The following is a 23517-nucleotide window of genomic DNA, read 5'->3' as shown; positions in this document are numbered from 1 at the left end:
TTTCAAAATCGCTGAATTTTCACATTTAACGTTCAAATACTAAGTGGAGACGAGTGGTGAGGCAGCAGCCGGCTGAGCCTCACCATGGATTGCGCAATCACTATCCTAACTGCTGGCTTGCTCTGCAATGAGACCACATTGCTGTCCCTCTGCATATCGCTATGAAAGCGCTATTAAAGTATTCAAAAGCTTTTAGTATATGAACTACATTTCTACAGTTTAGCTGGTGTATATAATAAATATAATGTACAGTCACTGTACATTAAAAACACTGTACTACAGTGTTTATTTTATTTTTATCAAAACTTCAGGTGAGGCACACAGTTCTCCTGCCTCACGACAGGGGGCGCTGGTGATTAGAGATTCTTCTTGCGACTCTTCGGCTGCAGAATAATAAAATTAGTGACAGCAAGCTGCAGTAAACAGCAAGTTAAGTGCAACCATCCAGTCATTTTTTTCGTGTTGCCTGGCTTTATTTTCAGAATGGTGGATTACATATCTAAATTGAAAGAATTTTCTAAACTGGACTTTCAATAGAAGCAGTAGATAATAATTAAAGGAAGACCAACACCGGACTGTCTCAGCTTTTTGGCCAAGAAGGATCTCATTGAAACTATTCCTGAAGCGACAAAGTTGCTCCAGCTCGTGCTCACTGTTCCACCTACTACAGCATCAGTGGAGCGGTCATTCTCAGCACAAAAGACGCAAAACATACAGTCGGAACAGGACTAATCAAGGAGGACTTTATTCACTGGACTTCATTTATAAGTAAAGTTAACACAATAACATTTTTTTTAATTCTTCTTTCTATGCTACAGATTGTGACTGAATGCTGACATGACATTTTAAACAAAACACGTTCACTGTTGCCAATCAAATGGTGAATAAGCTACTTTGTGGAGTTCATGTTTGTAAATCTGACTGTGATGACGTCAGTGCCTCACCAGCCATGAACCTCACCGCACGTCACTGCATCCACCCAATTTCTATTCGTTTTATCCTGTTTAGGGAGCTGGAGGTTATCTCAGCTGACTTTGGGGGAACTATACACTCACACAGTGTGCACCAATGCAGTACTACAGAAATTACCATCAGTGATTTAAGATGTTTCAATGCATTTGAGGTATGGAAACAATGATCTAAAGTCATCTTTCTCTTTCTATTGCCACCACTGACCTTGAAGCTTTTCGGTTTCTGTATAGAGTACAGTATACATGTTCCTGTACTGCATATGTGGCTGCCAAAGCAAATAGACTTTGCTTATTGTCTAAAGTTGCAGTGTCTTCACAATTTGAAAATCTGGTACTATTAATTTGTTGTGGATATGCAATAATATCATGAGGTATATGCTATGACGAGTTTAATCATTTTCAGCTCAGTTCAATTTCGGGCGTAACGGCTCAAATATGGGGAAGTTGAGGCGTGTCCTTTCCCATATTCCCTGAACGCAGCGCGGCTCTTTTCCTTCCTGCGGTGTCCTGTCGGAAGACCGTCACCGTTAACACTCTCGGGATTCACTCTCTGCCATTTTGAAGAGAATCAACAATCCTGCCAACATACGCGTCCATCAAACTTGAAGTGATGACCTCAACGGGTGTAAGTTTGTTTCGCCTTCAGGCCCATTCGTGGTTATTTTCATTGGAGTTTTGATAGTTGGTGCGACGTTCCAGTGCACTGAGATTTTAGTAAAAGTTGTGCTAATGTTTTTGCGATGATTGTTGTCAGTCGTAACTACGTAGTGTTTTGGGTCAGTGGTGTCTGCTGTTGAAAAGCGTGTGACGATTGTGAATGAAAACGCTGAAAAGTTGACTGAAGTCAAAACAAAGGCACTTATGCAGCGAACCCGGAGCGGCCTGCGTGTTCGCGAGACAGTGTCCAGGCGTCAGATCGTGGGTCTCAGTGGCTTGGGTTTATCGTGCAGGGACGCCTGTACATAGTCCTGTGTTTTTTTCCAAGCCAGTCCTGACATTTGCAGTTGCTCCTTCCAAGATAAAGAGACGGACATTTTGGCCCCTCAGTTTGTTTGTTTGTTTAACTTCAAAAGGTAAACACGGTGTGTGCTCTCAATGGGTACACCTGCACAGTGAGCATTCTTAATTCTTTAGTTTACCATAGTAAGTCAACCTTCTTAAATGAAACTTTGTTCAACATGGTGCTTGGCCAATGCGCGATATAGTTCATGGAGTTCTCCGATTGCGGCATCCCAAACGGCTTAACTGTAATGTATACAGGGACGATTCTAGAACCAGAAGGTTAGGTGTGCTTTGGCACGGAAAGCACATCCGACAATGGTGGCATGGGGAGAGGGGCGCATCATGTTGTGTCATTCAACACACACGCGCACGCACACATGCGACAGGACATCATAAGAGACATCAATTTATTTCACAATTCAAAAATGGGCTTGTCTCATAGGAATTCAGTTAAGACATATGTACTCTTTGACTGCCTGTAATATCTCCTTCCTGAAAAAATGTCAAATAGTTTCTAACAACATGAACAGCCTTATGTGATTAATTCTGCAAAAATAGGTCTGGTAATCTTAATTGCATGTTGATTTTGAGTGGTATAAATTAAGAAATATGTTACATAGGCCAGTGTCTTATTGTGCCGGTCCCAAGCCCGGAAAGATGGAGGACACTGATTCACTGTGGCTACCCCTTGAAGGGAAAAGCCGAGAGGAAAAGAAGAGGAGTTAAATATTACATCCATATTTAAGGCGGTCAATCCTGTTCACTCACACTATTTCATATGATTGGAAGATACCATCCCTGCCCAGGGCTCTTGGTGAAGATGTGAATGTGATGGGGTGGACCAAACCATTTTTGAGACAAGAGGAGGAGTACTGTACTTTTGTTGTGAAAGTATTGGTTTTCAATTCAGTACTGTTTTATCAGTCTCAACATATTTTAACTAATCCCTAGCTTTTGTTAAAAAAGGGACATAAATACATTTTGGGTAGGGGGCTTTGATTTATTTAGGGTTGCTGCAGCACTACCAGATTTCTGCCTGAGGCAGCTATGTGGTTGCGTTCTAAAGGCAAATCTGCTTTTATACAGCTCTTCGAAATATTTAACATTTAAATGACTGCGATTCTCAACGTTTTAGTTTTCCACTTTTTATTGAGCGGATGGGAAAGAACTGTGGACCACGGGAATGAAACTGACTTAAAAAAGACTTGTTTCACGTTGTGTTTCCTGTGTGTGCTGCCCATCAGTTTCTCTTCTGCTCGCTGACTGATGAGTCAACACTTTGATTCTGGAAATGGGTCATCACGTTCTCAGCTCTTCACTTGATTACAGCGATTGTGGTCACATCAATATCCATCAAATGCAAGTCTAATATGGTTGTTCTTTCCCAAGCTTTTTTGTTCGTTTGTTTTTATCATGGAATCATTTTTCCACTTACTTGAACTCGTCATATTTCACACGCTTGGTTTAACTTACCACATGATTGAACATGTTGGAATTACTCACCAATCAGCACATGATGCTCTTAGTTTTTACCAACCACCTTTGATGATTGATATCAAAAATAGGGTGGCCTTGTGCAAAAAAATGCCATTTACAACCTGCTTGACTCACTCGGATCTGTCTGGCTGTCTGTTATGTGTTTTGGCTTGTTGATATGACTGATATGACTCAGAAATATTTTGCGTTTTATCTGTAACTGTGTTTGCAATAGGTTCGTGGGTATGTTTTTTTCCAAGCTGCTTTTAGGCAGTATTTGTTGTATGGCCAGACAAAAGTGAGCATATTGCCATTTCCTGTGTGCATGGCTGGTTGTCCCAAAGGAATTTATGGATTTTTTTTTTGTTCTCCAAAAAAATAAGTAGCTCCTTATTTGTAGTTATATTTGTGAACACAAGTTCTGAGAAGAAACAGTGAGATCTACTGGAAGAGATGAACTCATGTAAAAAAAACACATTTTTCTGTTTGTTTATAGCCAAATTTATTTGCATTCTTTCTGACTATCCATGCATTTTCTTCCATCCATCCAGGTTGGGTCACGGGGGCAGATTTACGCGCTGGTCTTCTTTAAATGGATTTTAAATGTTTGTGATTTCCAGGGGCAAACGACACACTGGTGTAATCTGTAAAATGCTGGTGTTTATTGGCTATGTTGTTCACCAGTTTGATATGTTGTTCACAAGTTTGATAAAGGAGAACGTGCACATCTTTGTGCTCATCTACATTCAAGCTGAACGACCAAGATGGAGTCATCTGAATGCAAAGCTATTACTTTATTTTAAAAGCAATGTTGGAGTGCACCAAGGCAATCTGAGAACGGACATGCACCTCACTACGAAAATATCACTGTGCGGCACAGTGAGAGCCCCAGACTTAACTTGGTTAATGTCACAAAATACCTTTGTCATTTGATGCTTCTATGTGTGCAAATGCGCTGGCATTTGCAATCTGCATTTTATTTCAATGCATGTACTTGACTTGCGCTCTCTTGTAAAGCTGTTCAAGATACTTGATGATTTCCATTTAGTCTCATATGTGATTTTCTAATTATTTCCTTTAATTTCCTCTCTTGCAGATGCACATTTCTCTGTGCAGTAAAATAAAGACAGAGCTTTTACTTTGAAGGGCCATCAGCCATGTGTTCCACCAATAACTCGAACTGGGTTACATTTGAAGATGACAACGCAGTACTTTCCTCCCCACAGAAACCCAGACAGTCACCAGGGTGTATCAAAGAAGCACTACCCCGCCCTAATGGTCTCAAATTAGTGCTTCCTCCTATCAGAGACACTTCCTGGAGCTTCAACAACTCATTGGAATCTCCTCCAAACCAGTCAAGTGTCAGCGGAGGTCCATGTGTTTCGAGTCACACACCGCTTCTCACCCCCGTGGGTGGCGTTTCAAGAGTAATATCTCCATTTCGCTCTAACTCCAGGGAGGAAAGCAACTTCTTCCAGAGTTTCACCAGTGCATCTCCCACTTCTCTTCCATCTCCTGCACCAGAATCCCTGAGACTAAGCTCAAATGGACCAAACCCCTTCCCCACTTTCAAGGGGAACTCTGGACATTTTAACCCTTTTTGGGACAGCTGTGCACACAGCATTGATGCGGACAGTTCCTCCTCAGACTCTGAACCCGAAAACAACCTACCGCGTTTCTTTATACGGACCAAAGATGGCAACGAGCCACCACCCAATCACCTCCAGAACACTCTGTTCATTTGCAACAAAATTGAAGGCCTCCGAGCAGAATCGGACAACAGCGGAAAGACAGAAAGACACAAAAGAGATGAGATGGAACTCTGTTCAAAAGGTGAAGTTATAAGCGAAGGGCCCTCTGAGTTTGTCCCCCGAGGGATGTTTCGTAGCCACAGAAGAGATGGTTGGCCTGTGATGCTCAGGATTCCAGAAAAAAAGAATCGCATGTCCTCAAGACAATGGGGACCCATCTACCTCCGCTTGTTGCCCGGAGGTGTACTTCAGATGTACTATGAGAAAGGGCTTGAAAAGCCATTCAAAGAGTTCCAGCTACTGCCTCAGTGTCGGCTCTCGGACCTCAAGGTTGAAAATTACAGTGAACCCCGCAAAGTCCTCACAGTGAAAGTTGAACATTTCACTTATACGGAAAAGAAACGCTACCACCCCAAACTGGAGGTGAATCATGAAGCAGAAGTCGAACAACTGCTCAAGTTTGGCTCCACTGTACACAAAGACATGGAAGACCTGGTGGTTTCCATGGAAGAGGAAATCTTCAAGCTGCCTATGCTCCACCAGCCCAGACGTAATTACGAGGAACAGGAGCTGTCCCTGCAGGTCACTGACCACATCTGGGTACAACAAGATAAGTTTGGAGGAGTCTTGGAGCGGACTGCCTTCACCCAGATTCACTGCCTCGCTTTCCTTAATGGAGTCGGCGATTGCTTTCTTGCCCTAAACGACTTAGGCTTGTTGCATTCAAATGCGAGCTATGGATCTGAAGAAGGCAATGAGCTCTGGATGGAGATCAAAGACTATTCCTTACACAAGTGTGTCAATGAAACAGAGTTTCAGATGTCTCGACTGATAAAGTTCTGTCCCCCTGATGCTTGCAGGGTGGAGCTGATGCGGTACAAGACGATGTTTTTGGGTTGCACAGAAATTCCTTTCTCTATAAAATCTGTCGTCACTGTTCAAGGGGCTTATGTTGAGCTTCAGGCCTTTCTTAATATGTCGGGAACATTCCTCCCCGCCATCGGGGTATCGGACGCGTATCCACTATGTGAGAACATAGAAGTTCGAATACCGGTACCGGGGGACTGGGTCAAAATGACACAAACAGCGGCCTTGCTACGCCAGAGATCGTTGAAGGCCCGTATGAACAGAAATGCCTGCTTGGGCTCCTTCAGCACTGCACAGTCGCAGCCTGTCATGCAGGTGTCAGTCGGCAGCGTCAAATACGAAAATGTCTATTCTGCTGTCATGTGGAAGATTGACAGGCTCCCGGCAAAGAATACAGGTAACACATAGACAATCTTTACTAAGCCGTGCATCCACCAAATGAAATGATTAATTTCAACAACACTTATATTGTATGCTTTACTGGTGCTTTTTGATTATTATTATTATTATTATTATTATTATTATTATTATTATTATTATTATTATTTTAAAAGACATTTCAGTTAAATGTCGATGTTCTCTTTTTGTGGGGTACATGAATCTGGCCATTCTGCTAAGAGTAAAAATCCCTAACTAACTGACATAAACTGACACAGACGTAACTGACATAAATGACCACAACGTCTACTCCACTTAGCCTTTCATTGTATTTCATAGACATACAGTATTTTCCTGTGTATAAGATGCACCGGCGTATAAGGCGCACCTCCAATAAATGGTGTATTTTCGAACTATATATGGCGCTCCAGACTATTGGGCGCACCTTCAATGAATGAAAAACATTTTCCAAATATAATATATAAATATATCAAAGTTTTCCTAGTATAAGGCACGCCATATTACAGTATAAGGCACTACAGTAACGGCTCGGGTTACATACTACTTCTTCTACAGAGGGAAATGGAGTCGCTGGCTGCCGACAGTAGTTGCAAGACTTGTTATGGCTTAATTACTTCACATATAGGGCGCACCTGCGTATAAGGCGCAGGGAAGGATTTTGAAGAAAATGACGGCTTTTGGGTGTGCCTTACACACCGGATAATACAGTATATGAACCCTTTCCGAACGTTTGGATGAAACATTTGATATGGAGAAGAACAAATTGTTTATTTCTTTTTCCCATTTTGAATGAAAACAAAACAGTCAACAGTTTGAGTAACAGGACATGATTTCATTGGAAAGCGACAATATATTTGCTGGTTTATCGGAGTAGTGTATGCCTGACCTTGTTTGTTTGCCTGCAGCAATCGACCACCCTCATTCATTCTCCTGCAAGCTCGAGCTGGGATCTGATCAGGAAATCCCAAGCGACTGGTATCCTTTTATCACAATAGAATGTGAGATAATGGGCGCCGTCGTGTCACAGACTACGGTGAAATCACTCGGCACCGTCAATGACATCCAGCCATTGAAGCATGTGACCAGCTGGACACGCTATCATTGTCAGGTAAGATTCTTCGGTAGTCGCACGGTGAACTATATGGAGAAGAGTTTTCAGATGCACCTCTCGATTAATAAATCAAGGTTACACCCTTTTGTTTTGGTGGAATCTTTATTTTGCTTCCAATGTTTTAACCGTTACCATTCACGAATGGTCCAATAAATTATTTTTGATTTGTCATTGCTGTGGGCGTAATTTATTGACTTACCAATACAATACTCAGCTTGTGTTTGAAAGCACTCTTTAAAAAAGGCTGCCTTGCCTTTGGAACATTCGCATCATACCTATGTGTTTTTTTTTCAGGTGGAGGTGGAGAAGAAATTGATTGAAACAGAGTCAACGAAAGAATCCGGTTGTATGACACAGTGATGTTAAAAAAATTGAGATGGATTGCAAGGGACTTTCTGCATAATACTCGTCTGAATTTCACATCGCTTGATACTACCAGTATTGGCCATGAAGGTTCAGTCCTATAAGATTGTACGCCTAATTATCCTAACACTTGCACTTTACATGTAATGGGTAAAAGTAAAATAACATGTATATGAACTGTCTGGAGGCTTGCATTTGTGTCATGTGCACTGCTCTTCAGATTCATTTTAAGCCGAAATAAATGGCAGGCTGAGATTTTAATGAGCATTATTTTTCTGTTTGCGATAAGTAGATTTCAATTGGATTGGCAATTATGCCTCGTGTCGCACACTTGACTTTATTCTGGTTCGTGTATTCAAAGATATGGCCCCTTCTCGAAGCATCTCATTCATTCTGCATTGTTCAACTGACAAGTAAGCACATTAACTTGCACTAGAATATCAGTAATGCTTGACATCAAAATATATGTCAATCTAAACCACTTGTGGAAGAGTGACATAGCTTCAATAACACAACCAGCCACTTCTTTTTGTAATTTGGAGTACAGTGGTTTACGAACCCCTTGGCCTATGACCATTTCGGCTTACGAACGTTAAATTTATGAAAATTTCACCTTGGCATACGAACTTTACCTTGGCATACGAACTTTTTTCGTACACGGAGCTGCCTCAATGAGTGAGCCCGAGCCCGTTCTTGTAACAAAATGGCAGCCGACTTTGTTTCAACTTTGATAGTTAAAAGGCAGAGTGTAGACTGCAAGGTTAAAATATGCCATCAATCAGGCTCCACAAACAACCCACACAAGCCATCTGTACACATGATGCGAAAAGCTATCAACCCAGCTAAACAGAACACAATTGATAAGGAACTAGATAAAATTATCACAGAGAAAGCACCTACAAGGGATCATTCCTCAAGATGGTGAAAGAAGAAGGTTACGTTCCTCATCAAGTGTTTAATGCTGTTGAATCCGGCCACTCCATTCCATCAAGACCATCACAAAGGTAAATAAAACAACTTTATTATATAGTACAGTTTATTTCTTTAATTATAATACCATAGCACATTTATTATACATAAAATAAGGTATATGTTGTGTATTTTTAAGGCTTAGAAAATTAGAAGGTAGAAAATTATGTTTTATCGGGAGCTGGGAACGGATTATTCTCATTTTAATGGTTTCCCATGGGAAATTAATTTTTGGCATACACACTTTTCGCCTTACACACTGTCTGGGAACCAATTAAGGTTGCAAGCCAAGGTATCACTGTACTTAGTAGTTTGATTCAACTCAAATGCATTTTAGTGGCAGTGATGAATAACATATACGGTATTTTTTACATTGCTCTTAAAAGCTGTCAAATGATTCCACAGTGAAAGCGTGTTGACACAGGCAATTGGCAAATAGTGTTATCAATTATGCATCATATGTCTTTGCATTCAACTTGCTGCTACAGAAAGCCAAGACTCTCACTCATTGTCTTAATTTTTTTTCTGCATTAAAACCATCTCACCCCTTGTGCTGCCTAAAAGCTGTTGGCCTCTAAGCCTTTATCAAGTTTAAATTCTGGAGGAATGTATTTTCATTGAATAAAATCCTTTGTTTATTACTTGACGATTCATCCTGGTCACAGTGAACTCAAAGGCCTTCAGTGAAGACTGATAATCAATATATGTGTAACGGAGTTGTGCACTTAGATTATTAAATTATGAAGGAAGTGACGCAACGGCGCACAGTGTGGCACTATGTCCCGCCCATAGTTTCCAGAACAATCTCGAGGAGATTCAGGGTGAGTCGCAATTTTCTGTTGGTCTTGATTAACGCGCATTTTCATGACAATATCTTATTTTGTTTCCCCTTTTGTACTGTCTAGTGTTATCTAATTAGTTCCCTTATTCATTTCGAGTCCAGATTACTTTTTGTGTCATTATTTACTTCACGTTTTGTCGAGTGGAACTTAGCTTCATAGTGCTTTTCTATTGCGCAGTTAATCACAAGACGAAACCCATGCGACTTCACCCATCCCTTCTGCCATACTGTGTTGCAGGTAATAATTGTTTCATTTCGTTTTTATTGAACAATATTTAGTTTCTTGTGTCGTGTTTCATTTGCCCGTGAGTGTCCGTGGCTGGTTGAACTGTGCGCCAGCCATTACAAGCGCACCGCGTGTTCTGCCGAGTCTCCGCCCATGATGCGTTCAGGGACATCTTGTAAATAACAGTGAACTTGTGTTGTATTCTCTTTTTCTGTAAATAACCACTATACGATCACACGTTGTTAATTCTGTTTTGTTATCTAGAATGTTTTGCATTTGAGAACAATCTCGAGGAGATTCAGGTTAATCACAAGACGAAACCCATGCGACTTCACCCATCCCTTCTGCCATACTGTGTTGCAGAAATAAAAGAAATAAAAAGACACATCCACGCGTCTCGTCTTCATTAATACAGCAGCATCGTGGAGATGAAGACAGTCACTGTTGTGACACCCGTCACATTGGTGCCGTGACCCGTCGATCACAAGTGACTCTCCACTTCGGACCGGGACCGCGATGCTGCACAGTGTCTTCATCCCATCACTCGGTGGACGGTGTGTCGACCCCGTTCTTTAAATTGTGTGTTGATTGTCTGAGCTGCTGTTTTGCAATTGTTGTGCTTCTTTTTTTTCCTGTAAGTTTTTTTTGTGAAGTTTGAGAATGAGCTCCTTCCAAGGGACATTTAGCACACCGTTTAATAAGTGTATTGGTAGAGGTAGAGGCATCCCGACCAGGTTACAGGTGTGGAGTCCCATCCAGAGTGATGTAGTAGAGGGGAATGGGCAGGTTCTAGCTGAGGCCACTTATGTTAGTGGGGACAGAGTTCCTTCCCAGACCCGGTGTAGTACATCTCAGACGAGCGCACAGACTCCTGACACACCAGTGACAGATCCCTTACCTCAGTCACCTGACGTAGTTGGTCAGATGAGCGACATAATTAGACACATTGGCCAGCAGCTGGCAGACAGCATTGTTGCACATCTCAGCCCAACACATAACGTCCCCATGCATAACACCTCATTCCCACATGACACGCCCATTGACACAACAACACAAAGTCTTGACTCATCACAAGTTCTGATACTACCGCACAGGAAAGTTCGTGAACCCCCGACTTTCAAGGGTGACCACACTGATCAAATGAATGTAGATGAGTGGGAAGACCTAATGAGGAACTACATAAGGAGAGCAAAAGTAGCTCCTGAGCATCAGGCAGAGGAAATCCTCATGAACATCAGCGGTAGAGCTAAAGATGTTGTCAAGGTTAGCACAAGAAACAGTGGAGTTGATGTAACCCAGAACCCAAATGCCATCTATAGCCTTCTTCGCAAGCATTTTTCTACTGCCCCTTGTTCACCTCTCCCTCTAGCAGACTTTTACACCACGCTGCCCAGGGATAAGGAGGCCCCATATGACTACTGGTTGAGGCTTAACAACGCAGCTGAAGTTGCCACCAATCGTCTCAAAGAACAGGGCAGAGATTTCGACTGTTCTTCCCTCGACGTAACACGGATGTTTATTAAAAATTGTCCATCCAAAGATCTTTCCATGACATTTAGGTCAAAAACAGTGGATAAATGGTCGGCAGTTGAGGTCCAAGCCATCCTGGATGAGTACCAGACAGAAATGAGTCCCAGGACTGCCACTCCAGCTGCGGCGAACAGTCAACCCATTCATGTAAATAAAAGTGAAATGCTTCAGAATACAGCATGTCAGGACAACGATAAAATATCCCACTCAGCCAGGCCACCCGACTCCGCAAATCTTGAGCGTGTCATTTCCATGCTGGAAAGAGTTTTGCTGCAAGGAGCTAACAATCCCTCTGCCTCTGGTAGACGCAAGTCAAGGCTTCCAATGGTGGACGGTTTGAATAAGCTACCATGTGCTGTCTGTGCTAGCGCTGACCATTCTGCGCTTATTCACTGCCGCGAAAAAAGACTTTGTTTTCTGTGCTTTTCACCTGATCACTCCAGACGCAACTGCCCCACACAAGTGCAGCCCACAAGATCACTACTGTCGGGAAACTAATGTCTCCGCATCCAAGGGAGTATGATGCGGATGAAGTTCATGACCCTCCCAACAGTTCGACAGATGATCTTGATTCGATATTAGAGTCCCTCACTTCCAGTGTCCCCACGGAGAAGACTGTTATCTTCCAAGGCACACACAAGGTCCTGAAGTCAGATAGCTTGTTCTACACCACTGCCACTGTCGCAGGCATTTCCCTGACCGCAATGATTGACAGCGGCTCTACTGGTTGCACATTGAGTGAGTCGGCTATGGCACGATTGTTAGTGTGCAACCCTAACATCAAACGTTACTCTGCAGATGACGTTGTCATTGTAGGATGTGGTGGTCATCAGGTGACGCCTTCGGCCATATGTGATTTGGAAATAATCGTGTACAATTGCAAGCTAGCTGTGCCCATGTTTGTGGTGCCTGGACAAACCGACGACATAATTCTTGGCAGCAATGCCATTAAGAAAATCCTTCACCTGATGCGGAAGACTGAAGGCTATTGGCGGCTCATGTCAGAGCCCGGTAGTTCGATTGATGATGACTCCCACCACTTTTTCTCACTGCTTTCCAACACAGAGAAATGGAGGGGTGGAACGATTCCTGACAAAGTTGGCACGCTGAAGTTGCAGCAATGTGTGATGTTGCAACCAGAGAGTGAACATCTTGTTTGGGCTAAGCTTCCCGCCTGCGCGCCAATGTCAGTTGGCAGCACGGTCATAGTTGAACCAACTCAAGCAAGGTGCAGATCCAGGAAGATTCTGGTTGGCCGGATTATCACACCGATGTGGGGCGATGGATGGCTCCCAGTGAGGGTCATCAACCCCTCGACTGAAAAAGTGGTGTTGAGAAGAAACACAAAGCTGGCAGATGTATTTCCCTGCATTGCGACAGAAGACTTGTCTGAACCTGACAACATCCAAATTATGTCCCAATCTGTTCAGAATGCCACCGCAAGGCCAAGGTCCAAAGAAGACATCAAAATAGCACTGGACAAGCTTGGACTACATGATCTGGACTTGGATGCATGTGCTGTCTCCGATACGTGGAGGGACAGACTTTTCCAACTCATTGAGAGATATGAAGCAGTATTTTCACGGAACAGGATGGACTGTGGAGAGGCCTCTGAATTTGTGCACAAGATACACCTCGTGGATGAGAGACCATTCCGCCTGCCTTATCGAAGAGTGCCACCAAGTCAATATGAAAAGCTGAGAATGACTCTCAATGAGATGGAAGAAAAAGGCATTATTCGGAAATCCACGAGTGAATATGCATCTCCATTGGTCTTAGTGTGGAAGAAGAATGGGGAGTTGCGCATCTGCACGGATTTCAGATGGCTAAATGCGAGGACACAGCGCGATGCTCACCCATTGCCCCATCAGGCTGACGCTCTTGCCGCACTTGGAGGAAATGTCTTCTTCTCCACCATGGACCTCACCTCGGGATTTTATAATGTGCCCCTGTTTGAGGACCATAAGAAGTACACCGCCTTCTCGTCCCCATTTGGCCTACATGAATATAACCGGATGCCACAAGGCCTTTCGAACAGCCCGGCTACATTCATGCGGATGATGCTTTCCATTTTCGGGGACAAGAACTTCACCAGCCTCCTGTGCTATCTTGACGATCTCATGGTCTTTGGTCCGACAGAAGAGATTGCGCTTGAGCGATTGGAGATGGTTTTCTCCCGCTTGAAGAACCATAATCTGAGGCTTGCTCCGAAGAAGTGTCACTTTCTTCGGAGATCTGTGAAGTTCCTTGGCCATGTTGTCTCAGAGTCAGGGGTACGGACAGACCCTGAAAAGGTGGAAGCGATAAACAGTGTACAGGTACCAGACCTAATGGACAGTGATGGCCTCACTCCCTCGCAGAAGAAAATTAGATCTTTCTTGGGAATGGTGTTGTATTATCAGCACTTCATTGAGGACTGCTCCATCAAGGCCAAGCCCCTTTTCAAGCTCCTTTCAGGCCAGAAAACCCGTGGTAAGGCCAGACGCAGGTCGAAACCCACATCGGATGCATCAAGTCATGTGAAGTTGACACCGGCGGACTGGACCACTGAATGTCAAACTGCCTTCGAGACTCTGAAGCACGATCTGTCAAACAGTGTAACGTTGGCCCACCCTGACTTTGAGAAACCTTTCATCCTGGCAGTCGATGCATCGTTTGACGGCATTGGAGCTGTCCTCTCCCAGCTTCAGCCTGATGACAAGGTTGCGAGACCAGTGGCATTTGCGAGTAAAACGCTGTCACGAGCCCAATTGAACTACCCTGCACATCGGCTCGAATTTCTTGCTTTAAAGTGGGCCGTATGTGACAAGTTTTCCCACTGGCTAAAAGGCAGACATTTTACTGCATGGTCTGACAACAACCCCTTGACATATATCCTGACGAAGCCCAAACTAGATGCCTGCGAGCAGAGGTGGGTGTCGAAGCTGGCAGCATATGACTTTGACTTGAAGTACGTCCCAGGGCCCAAGAACATAGTGGCTGATGCACTGAGTCGAGAACCCTTCGTTCAGTCTTGCGTGAGCCATCGCCTGGTGAAAGAACCCTACCAATACCTACTCAATGGAGTCCAAGGGGTCGTGAATGAGACTGTACAGGATGCTTTCCGTTTCACCACCAACTGTCAGGCTGTCCACATGGCTGGTGATCATGATGGAGAAGTTTCCCAGGGAGAAGCTCCTGATCAGTCTTCTGGAAGTGCAATTGATGCGCAGGAGGTGTCTGCAGTTTTAGACGTCCATCAGACTGGCGGGACCTCTCGACTCCCTGGAGCAACCCCATTGTCACTACAGCTACCTGAAGAAGACCCTTCCATTGTCATTCCCCATAGTCAGTTACGTGACCTGCAGCACCAAGATTCAACAGTCAGCCGAGTCATGTTCTATGTGCAGCGACATATGAGACCTACCAAACATGAAAGAGCAGCTGAGACGAGCTGTGTTCTTTTGTTGCTGAGGCACTGGAAGAAGCTGAAAGTTCGTGACGGGACTCTTTACAGAGTAAGGAAAGATCGCCACATGAACAGAAGAGTCTTTCAGTTCGTCATACCTGGGTCTCTGAAACACCAAGTCCTACATGGTGTGCATGACGCGGCTGGTCATCAGGGCTGTTCTCGGACACTCTCCTTGGCTAGTGAACGGTTCTTTTGGACAGGGATGGAGAAAGACATTACAAAACATGTAAGGCAGTGCCAGAGGTGCATCTTGGGTAAGACTCCCGAGCCAGACGCCCGGGCACCCCTGGAGAACATCCGCACTTCGGCTCCAATGGAACTGGTATGCATTGATTTTTGGACAGCAGAGTCCGGCGACAAGAAAACCACCGATGTCCTCGTCGTCACCGACCACTTCTCAAAGTTGGCTCTCGCCTTCCCCTGCAGGAACCAATCAGCAAAGCAAGTTGCCCGCTGCCTGTGGGACAAGTTCTTCTGCATTTATGGGTTCCCCAAAAGGATCCATTCGGATCAGGGAGCCAACTTTGAGAGTAGACTCATCAAGGATCTTCTTGAGATGGCAGGGGTGCATAAGTCCCACACAACACCGTATCATCCCATGGGTAATGGCATCGCAGAAAGATTCAACCGGACCCTTGGAGGGATGATCAGAACACTTCCCCCAAAGTCTAGGTCCAAATGGCCACAAATGTTGAATATGTTGACTTTCTGCTACAACTGCACAGTACATGAGACGACGGGCTTTGCGCCATTCTATTTGATGTTTGGACGTGTCCCTCGCTTGCCCATTGACATCATGTTCCATCATGTCTTGGAGAACGCCAATGTTGTCAGTCACAATGAGTTTGTGAGCACCTTGAAGAGAGACCTTTCTGAAGCCGTGCAAATTGCTCAACAGCATGCAGCCAAGGAACAGACCCGCCACGCCCAGATCTACAACCGCAAAGTCAAGGGGTCGCCATTGGCTGTTGGTGACAAGGTGCTACTAGCCAATCGAGGCGAGAAGGGCAAGCGGAAGGTTGCGGATCGTTGGGAGTCAACCCCTTATGACGTGGTGTCTGTGAAGCCGTTGATCAATGTGTACAGGATCCGAGATGATGCCACAGGCAGAGAGAAGGTCGTACACAGGAACTTACTGCTCCCGGTTGACTTCTTGACATTCTCGGGGCAGGTGGAGCCTGGTTCGTGTTCAGAGGGGTCAGAGATGGACGCACATTGTGGGAGTGACAAAAGCTCAGTCCCTGATGATCAGGAGGACACTCAGCTGCGCACTGAGAACTGGGTCATGCAGTCTCCAGCTCAGACAGAGGAACATGAGCACTTCTCTTCAGAGCATGATTCCGCCGATGCATGTCGAGGGGATGTCAGTGAGAGAAGTCTGTCAGCAGGCCATGATATCCACACACAGACTGAACTTTCCACAGACCCGGTGTTTGACATAGCACGCTCAACCCCTGACTCACCCCCAGATGAGACTGAACTTGAGGCGGTAATTTGCACACAACCACAAGACACACAGGGCCCCATCAATTTCACGAGATGTGGTAGGACAGTTAAACCACCTGACAGGCTGATATGTGAAATGTCCTATCAGAGAGTCGGGATGCCAACATTAATGTGGGTTTAATATGACCATTTGATTTTTTTTGGGGGTTTGTGCTGTGTGCCAATTGTCGCCATTATCTTTATGGCTTCTCAGTAACGGGTGTAGTTATGTGCTGTTTTGTGAAATGTAAATGGCATTTCTACTAGTCTGTGATAGGATGGGTTTTGAACCACCCTATTCCTTCACACTTCTGAAAGAAGAATTCCTATGATTGACTTCCTCGTACATCCTTGCCCGATAACCTTGTCTATTGTGCCTGTTGGTCTTTCTGTTGTCTTCCGTGTGTATGTTGCCTCACTTCTGCATAATTTAAGGGGGGTGTATGTAACGGAGTTGTGCACTTAGATTATTAAATTATGAAGGAAGTGACGCAACGGCGCACAGTGTGGCACTATGTCCCGCCCATAGTTTCCAGAACAATCTCGAGGAGATTCAGGGTGAGTCGCAATTTTCTGTTGGTCTTGATTAACGCGCATTTTCATGACAATATCTTATTTTGTTTCCCCTTTTGTACTGTCTAGTGTTATCTAATTAGTTCCCTTATTCATTTCGAGTCCAGATTACTTTTTGTGTCATTATTTACTTCACGTTTTGTCGAGTGGAACTTAGCTTCATAGTGCTTTTCTATTGCGCAGTTAATCACAAGACGAAACCCATGCGACTTCACCCATCCCTTCTGCCATACTGTGTTGCAGGTAATAATTGTTTCATTTCGTTTTTATTGAACAATATTTAGTTTCTTGTGTCGTGTTTCATTTGCCCGTGAGTGTCCGTGGCTGGTTGAACTGTGCGCCAGCCATTACAAGCGCACCGCGTGTTCTGCCGAGTCTCCGCCCATGATGCGTTCAGGGACATCTTGTAAATAACAGTGAACTTGTGTTGTATTCTCTTTTTCTGTAAATAACCACTATACGATCACACGTTGTTAATTCTGTTTTGTTATCTAGAATGTTTTGCATTTGAGAACAATCTCGAGGAGATTCAGGTTAATCACAAGACGAAACCCATGCGACTTCACCCATCCCTTCTGCCATACTGTGTTGCAGAAATAAAAGAAATAAAAAGACACATCCACGCGTCTCGTCTTCATTAATACAGCAGCATCGTGGAGATGAAGACAGTCACTGTTGTGACACCCGTCACATATGCTACCGAAATCCTCTCCTACCAAAGTAAAATTTCCCCGTTGTGGGACGATTAAAGGTTTTCTGATTCTGAAATGAGAAATAAACTTTCATGACTCATGATTCTTTTGTGTCTCCGTTAACTAACTCTATTCATTCGTGTGCACACATTTCATTATATGCCATTGGCTGGCAACTGGTTCAGGGTGTCCCCTGCGTATATGGCTGGGGAATGTTCCAGACCCCCCCCCCCCCCCCCCCCCCCCCCCAACTTGTGAGGATAAAGCTGGTCCAAAAATGGATGGATGGACGTTTCATTCTTGTCAACAAAATGATGCCTTTTGCTCTTGGGACATGTGAAGCAAAACGGAGCCCTCCACATTCTATCTAGGTTTTGCACAACCTTACTTCCACAAATAATTCAGTTGTGTATTCTGCAAGCGGCCAATCTTGTGTACACGCTCTGCGTGATAATAATATCATGAGGTCAAAGTGTTACCAGGTTTAGTGTTTGTGACAACCGTCGCCACGGCACTTTCAGTGACCTACTGGCAAAGCCTTGGCTCCCCGCTATAAGAAAATTTCTCAGTGGGTGTCTCGCAAAATTCCAGCAGACACAAAACAAAAGGTGAAAAAAGAAAAACTTCATGTCCACTGTCACAAGTTGTTGAACACGTTTTGACAGAAATGAAACCACGTCTTTGGAAGTATGGTACTGAAATGTTGATTCCATAAAATATACCCCTCCATCAATTGAATTCAACACGAGGCTGCCTCTACAGCAAATCTTAACACTGTTGCAAATGTCCCCATTTTCGGACTAACAATTTAAAGACTTTCTGATTCTGAATTCTCTATATTGCTGTTTTCACTTCAAATTATGATTTGCACTCTCGCAAATCAAAAGGCAGAGCGTGTTAATTCAAACTCGATAGGATCTGCAGGATCAGATAATTTAGTAATTTTATGAAGGTGCAAATTTTAACAGCCCACTTTATTTCTACGGTGGCATTTCAAGTAAACGCAAACAAGGAAATTGCAGGCTGATTACGATCACCTGGATGCTAACGCGCAATGCATTAATTCTGATGAAAGTGTGCTGCTCCTATTTATTTTACCTTCAAGCATGCTGACCAACTCAGGTCCAGTGGTGGTAAGAGCTGAATTATCCAGCAACATTTTCACTATGACCAGTATTACTTGTAAAAATTGAGTGGTCATCTACATTCAGTGTCCAAGGCATGCTATGCAGGCATTCGTTTAATTTAATTTTCGGTATTTTTTACCAAGATAATAGCAAATTCAAAGTACCGTAGTTTAGCATGTAATGCATTATGGCCTCGAAGAATAAGTAATGACAATACTAATAATAATAGTAATGACAATACTAATAATCACAAATTTAGGCTGAGATCAAACTAGCTTAATTTGTTCAATTTGAGGCTCAGACCTGTGAATTCCTTTTAAAAGAACGAATTGCACATTCTCACAAGTGATATGCCCTGTCTTATGTGTTAGATTTTTCTGATCAATGATTGCAGGTGAAGCTCTATCTGTCAATAATTGACGACGTGATTGAGAGTATGAGAGAGCTGTTCTTGGACGAGGGCCTTGAAGACTGCGTCCTGGATGATTTACGACATGTATGTCTTCAATGCAGATTTGACTCATTTGACAAATTAGTCAATCTCTTAGCCTTCTACTGTGCAGCTTTGGGAGAAAAAGATGATTGAGTCCAAAGCTATGGACGACCTCAGGAAGAACAACAGCGACTCTCCAAACTTTGTGCTGCAGCTTCCGCCCAACTACAGCCGCAGTGATGGAGAACACCCAGGTAGCAACAAGATGTTGAATCTTTGTTTGAGTTATCATTAAAATACCCCTGATGGAATTAAAGCTTTGATGCAGGAATGTGAATTTTGTTGTATTGACTATTTTTTGATGACTTATAGCTCCTGTCATGATCCCCACAAATCAGAATATTCCCACTTTCTCTGTCCAGGCAAGTAATGTATATGATAATAATAATAGAGAACTGAACATCATATGGGTACTGTAATTCCAGAATTCATGTGCAGTAAATATTACATGAGCAAATTTATTATGTTGTGCTGCTGCCTGTGATTCCAGTTGCCTAAATTATGGTTAGTACCACAATTCATTTCTTCATAAGGCTGTGAGTGTTTTTATTGACTGCAAAAAATGCTGGCACAACAGCCAATAAATGCACTATAATGATCCCATATATTTTTTACAATAAACTGTACTTAACATTTAATTGCAGAACAACTCTGAGAACCTTGCGACCTTTTCACTTCCGGCTAGTTTATCCTACCCTGTGCAGATACCTGCTGGAGTCACTCTACAAACGGCTACTGGTATGAGCTGTCACTCTATAATATCCTACCCTTCAAATGAACAGTTGTTTATCCCTGAAGTTCACCCCAAATTTACACTAAAGCAATGATAGCCCAAATTCTTGCGAAACTCATATTTGTAAGGTCTTTCACGCAAGATCTATAAAAACTACACATTTTAAATGTGATGAGGAATATGTGCAAAATATGTCGTCTGAAGTTAATTGTTTTTTTTTTTTTTTTTTACCGCATCGACAATAAAGCAATTTGTCATCGCTAAAACTCCCAAGCCTTGTCCATTCATTTTTGTTAATTGTTTCTTAAAAACTAGCTTTAGTGTACTGTAAAGCAATTTAATTTTTTATGAAAATTTAAAATTCTACCTAAAACATTAGTTAGCGAAGGTCTAATGATTGGATTGCCAATGTCATGGAAAAAAACAACTTAAATCCAAACATAGGTAGCCAGGAACCTGTTACAGATTGTGTTCATTTCTGCTGAGCTGTTTGGTCTGACTAATCTCTGTTTTTGTTGCTCAAAGGTCAACTTTACAAGGTCAACGTTCCTGTTTTAGTCACTCAGGCTCCAGCAGGTCAGCAAACGGAGAGAATAGAACCTCCTGTTCCTCCACTGGCTTCATTACAGCCTACAGAAAAAAGACTTCCTTGCGAGCCTTTGCCGACCCCTGTCAAGCCGACCCCTGTCGACTCGTTGTCACCACTTGATCCTATTTCACTCCCTGGTCAGGATAGCAGATTTTCTCGGCAAGACCCGCTGCCTGAGCATCCACAATTTGAGGTATAAACATCACCAGAGTCAGATTATATGCTGTGTAAGAGTAGAGAGAGTTGAATCCAAAGAATCTGGATTTTTGTGTAAAATTCCACTCACCTGTTTGACTTCCAGATTGGCAATGAAGAGGTTTTGACGGACACCCCTCAGTTTAAGAGCAGTGACATTGATGACATCCTCAAAGAGGTCATTGAAGAAGAGCGAGAAAAAGCGGCAAGAGCGAGAAATTTAGCTCACGCCAAATTTTACGACCAGCCTGTTTTTGGGGTAATTTCAATCGAGCGAATTAGATTAGGGTTACGGTTGAGAGTTGGAATAATTTTATTGAACAAGAAGCAATCACACACTTTTTGAATAACCGATTCACATTTTTTAAGTTCATGTATTTTGTTCCATATTAGTTTGGAATTCATAGTTAGTCGATGAGAAGGTTTCTTCAGCCGTCATCTGTACAGATTTGAAGGTTTCTGATGAAGAGGCTTCGTCAGCGAACTAAAAAAAACAACTTTTTTTTTAGTTCGCTGACGAAGCCTCTTGGATAGGAGGCGAAATGCCCGAAACCTTCAAATTTGTACAGATGACGGCTGAAGAAACCTCATCGATGGACCACTCCTGTACGACTGAGAGCTTACACAGACAAATTCATAGTTAGTTATCTATGACATGTTTCCCAACCTTTTTTGAACCAAGACAAGTTTCACATTAGAAAAATCATATGCCAGCTCCATTCCATTCCATTCCATTTCCAGCAGCTCATGTATTTCGTTTTTCTACTTTCATTCCTTTCATCACTTTGCTGCTGTGAAATGTAAATTTCTCCACTGTGAGACTAATAAATGCATATCCAATCCAATATCCAATCCAATCCAAACATGTGACTGGCTGTAAGTATTATTAAAGTTTGACATGGAGGTTGACCATTCTGCAACCGAATGAAGCAGTAGTTAATTGTTCTGCCTGTCAAAAATATTACCGGCCTCAATAGATGAGCATATATTATCCAAGCTGCTTGTCCCCATGAGGATTAGTGTAGTAGTGGTAGTAGTGCAGTAGATCATTTTCGGACACATGTAGTGAAATCGGATAAATACTCTCATGGCACATTGATTGGGCATTCCTGGTATATTGTCATGCCACAATGATCTATTTATTAAGTTTGGGGGCCTAATATTTGTTAGGATCCACGGATGATGCTAAACAAAATTAGCTATTACTTTTCCTCAATGTTGCATTTTTTTTCACGTTTCATCTCCATTTTCTCTAAATCATTTCTTTTTGCCTATCATATCTGATATCTACAAGCTGGACCTGGACTACAACTACAATGCGCTGTCAGACATTGTCCAGCTGGATGGTGCGGCAGACAATTCGGATTTGGAAGAGGAAGACGTGCCACTGGAGGAGAATGATTTCCTGGGTATGATCAATGCAGAGGCCCTCATGGCTCTACAGGAAGGTGGGGTGAGCAGTGATGGGAACAGCAGCTCCTCCAGTAGTGACAGTGAAGCGGCTGAGGAGCTTGAACAAGTGGAAGATGAGGTATGGATTCTATTTTCCAAGACTTATCCTCCTGGAAGCTTTAGTTTGCAGGTGATGGACTGTAGCTTCCTAATTAGCCTGCTAACATGCCTCATCAAACCATGACTGTAATTGTTTCTTTTTCCATTTTTATACAGTTGAGCTAGTAAACAAGATAAAGCTGAAAGTACACATCTATCGTCCACCATATTTCGTCATGAGGTGGCACATGCACTGAGGTGAAACCAAAACAAAATTAATTAAAAAAAATCCTGACGAAGTTGCAGGAAAATTACGAAACCATTGATTTCTTAGTATTTGGGGTTTTAATAGTGTGACGGCGTACCTAATCCTGTGATCATTGAATGAATAAAAAAAAAGATGGCGAATTAGATTTTGATTTGAAAGTCACTGTGTTCAACAGGATCCGTTGAATTCCGGTGACGATGTGTTTGAGCAAGACATCCCAGATCTCTTTGACTCAGAGAACGTCGTTGTTTGCCAATATGACAAAGTACGTTCACGTCTTTTAAGTAAATGAAGTTTCTGAGCTTTGATTCTGAACATTGCAACGCTTTGGTTCTCCATCGGTTTGCAGATTCACCGCAGTAAAAATCGCTGGAAGTTCCATTTGAAAGATGGAGTCATGTCTTACGCTGGCAGGGATTATGTATTCTCGAAAGCCATTGGAGAAGCAGAATGGTAATGCATTGCTTCACATCTATCCGCCTTCTGTTCTGATTGACCTCACTCGGGTTGTGGCAGGTCAGGGCAGCTTATCCCTGTTGATTTTGGGTGTGACGTGACATTGAACTGGTTACCAAATTAATCACAGGGAATGCTAATTTATGATGGACAGTGTGGGAAATGGAAATTGATACCCAGGACATGATGCAAAAATAGACACTTCTATTTTATGGCCATCAGAGCAATTAAAAGAAGACTCACCACATAAAATGACTTGTTGGGTTGTAAATGCAATTTGATTTCACAATGTGTGAATTTATTTTGTGTCAAGAATTTCTAGTTAAGTAAAACATGATTTGGTTTAAAGTACACACCTTTATTGGGTTACCAATGTGTATTGCTTGTTTTAATTTTTCCTCAAATGCATTTACCATGTTGTGTCAAACCAAATGTTGTGTCAATAAACCTCAAATTGG

The 23517-nt window shown here is 43.0% G+C and overlaps 2 protein-coding genes across 4 annotated transcripts in view; both read left to right on the top strand.

Moving 5' to 3' along the window:
- Positions 1–1458: 1458 nt before the first annotated feature.
- ston1 (stonin 1) lies at positions 1459–17629 on the top strand. The gene is made up of 5 exons (XM_089012574.1): positions 1459–1596; positions 4546–6464; positions 7372–7574; positions 7872–10530; positions 17199–17629. The coding sequence occupies exons 2-4, from the start codon at positions 4607–4609 to the stop codon at positions 7935–7937; spliced, it is 2127 nt and encodes a 708-aa protein (XP_088868700.1). The 5' UTR covers positions 1459–1596; positions 4546–4606; the 3' UTR covers positions 7938–10530; positions 17199–17629.
- A 328-nt stretch (positions 17630–17957) lies between these two features.
- gtf2a1l (general transcription factor IIA, 1-like) overlaps positions 17958–23517 on the top strand; it is a 52491-nt gene continuing 46931 nt past the window's right edge. Inside the window, exons 1-10 of one of the 3 annotated variants that reach the window (XR_016116961.1) lie at positions 17958–18840; positions 19229–19330; positions 19383–19521; positions 19640–19689; positions 19972–20065; positions 20586–20842; positions 20951–21103; positions 22139–22375; positions 22779–22868; positions 22953–23056. Coding sequence is in view for 1 of the 3 variants with exons in the window: in XM_089012577.1 (XP_088868703.1) it covers positions 18814–18840; positions 19229–19330; positions 19398–19521; positions 19640–19689; positions 19972–20065; positions 20586–20842; positions 20951–21103; positions 22139–22375; positions 22779–22868; positions 22953–23060 (1242 nt within the window). In the remaining 2 variants the exon portion in view is untranslated. Of the gene's footprint in view, positions 19331–19382; positions 19522–19639; positions 19690–19971; positions 20066–20585; positions 20843–20950; positions 21104–22138; positions 22376–22778; positions 22869–22952; positions 23514–23517 lie in introns of those variants that run through there. The other 2 variants (XM_089012577.1, XR_016116962.1) reach the window with 2 other exon arrangements.

The sequence above is a fragment of the Hippocampus bargibanti genome, linkage group LG13, assembly GCF_051943395.1.
Source record: "Hippocampus bargibanti isolate YZ-2025 linkage group LG13, ASM5194339v1, whole genome shotgun sequence".
Taxonomy (NCBI): domain Eukaryota; kingdom Metazoa; phylum Chordata; class Actinopteri; order Syngnathiformes; family Syngnathidae; genus Hippocampus; species Hippocampus bargibanti.
The sequence above is the reverse complement of the archived record's forward strand: the minus strand, read 5'-3'. Positions and strand labels throughout refer to the sequence as shown.

Bases quoted from the DNA above. Each gene is read 5' to 3' on its own strand.
- ston1 (XM_089012574.1), top strand. From the start codon at position 4,607: ATGTGTTCCACCAATAACTCGAACTGGGTTACATTTGAAGATGACAAC. The intron at 6,465-7,371 runs GTAACACATAGA...GTTTGCCTGCAG, and splicing joins GCTCCCGGCAAAGAATACAG to CAATCGACCACCCTCATTCA. The intron at 7,575-7,871 runs GTAAGATTCTTC...TTTTTTTTTCAG, and splicing joins GGACACGCTATCATTGTCAG to GTGGAGGTGGAGAAGAAATT.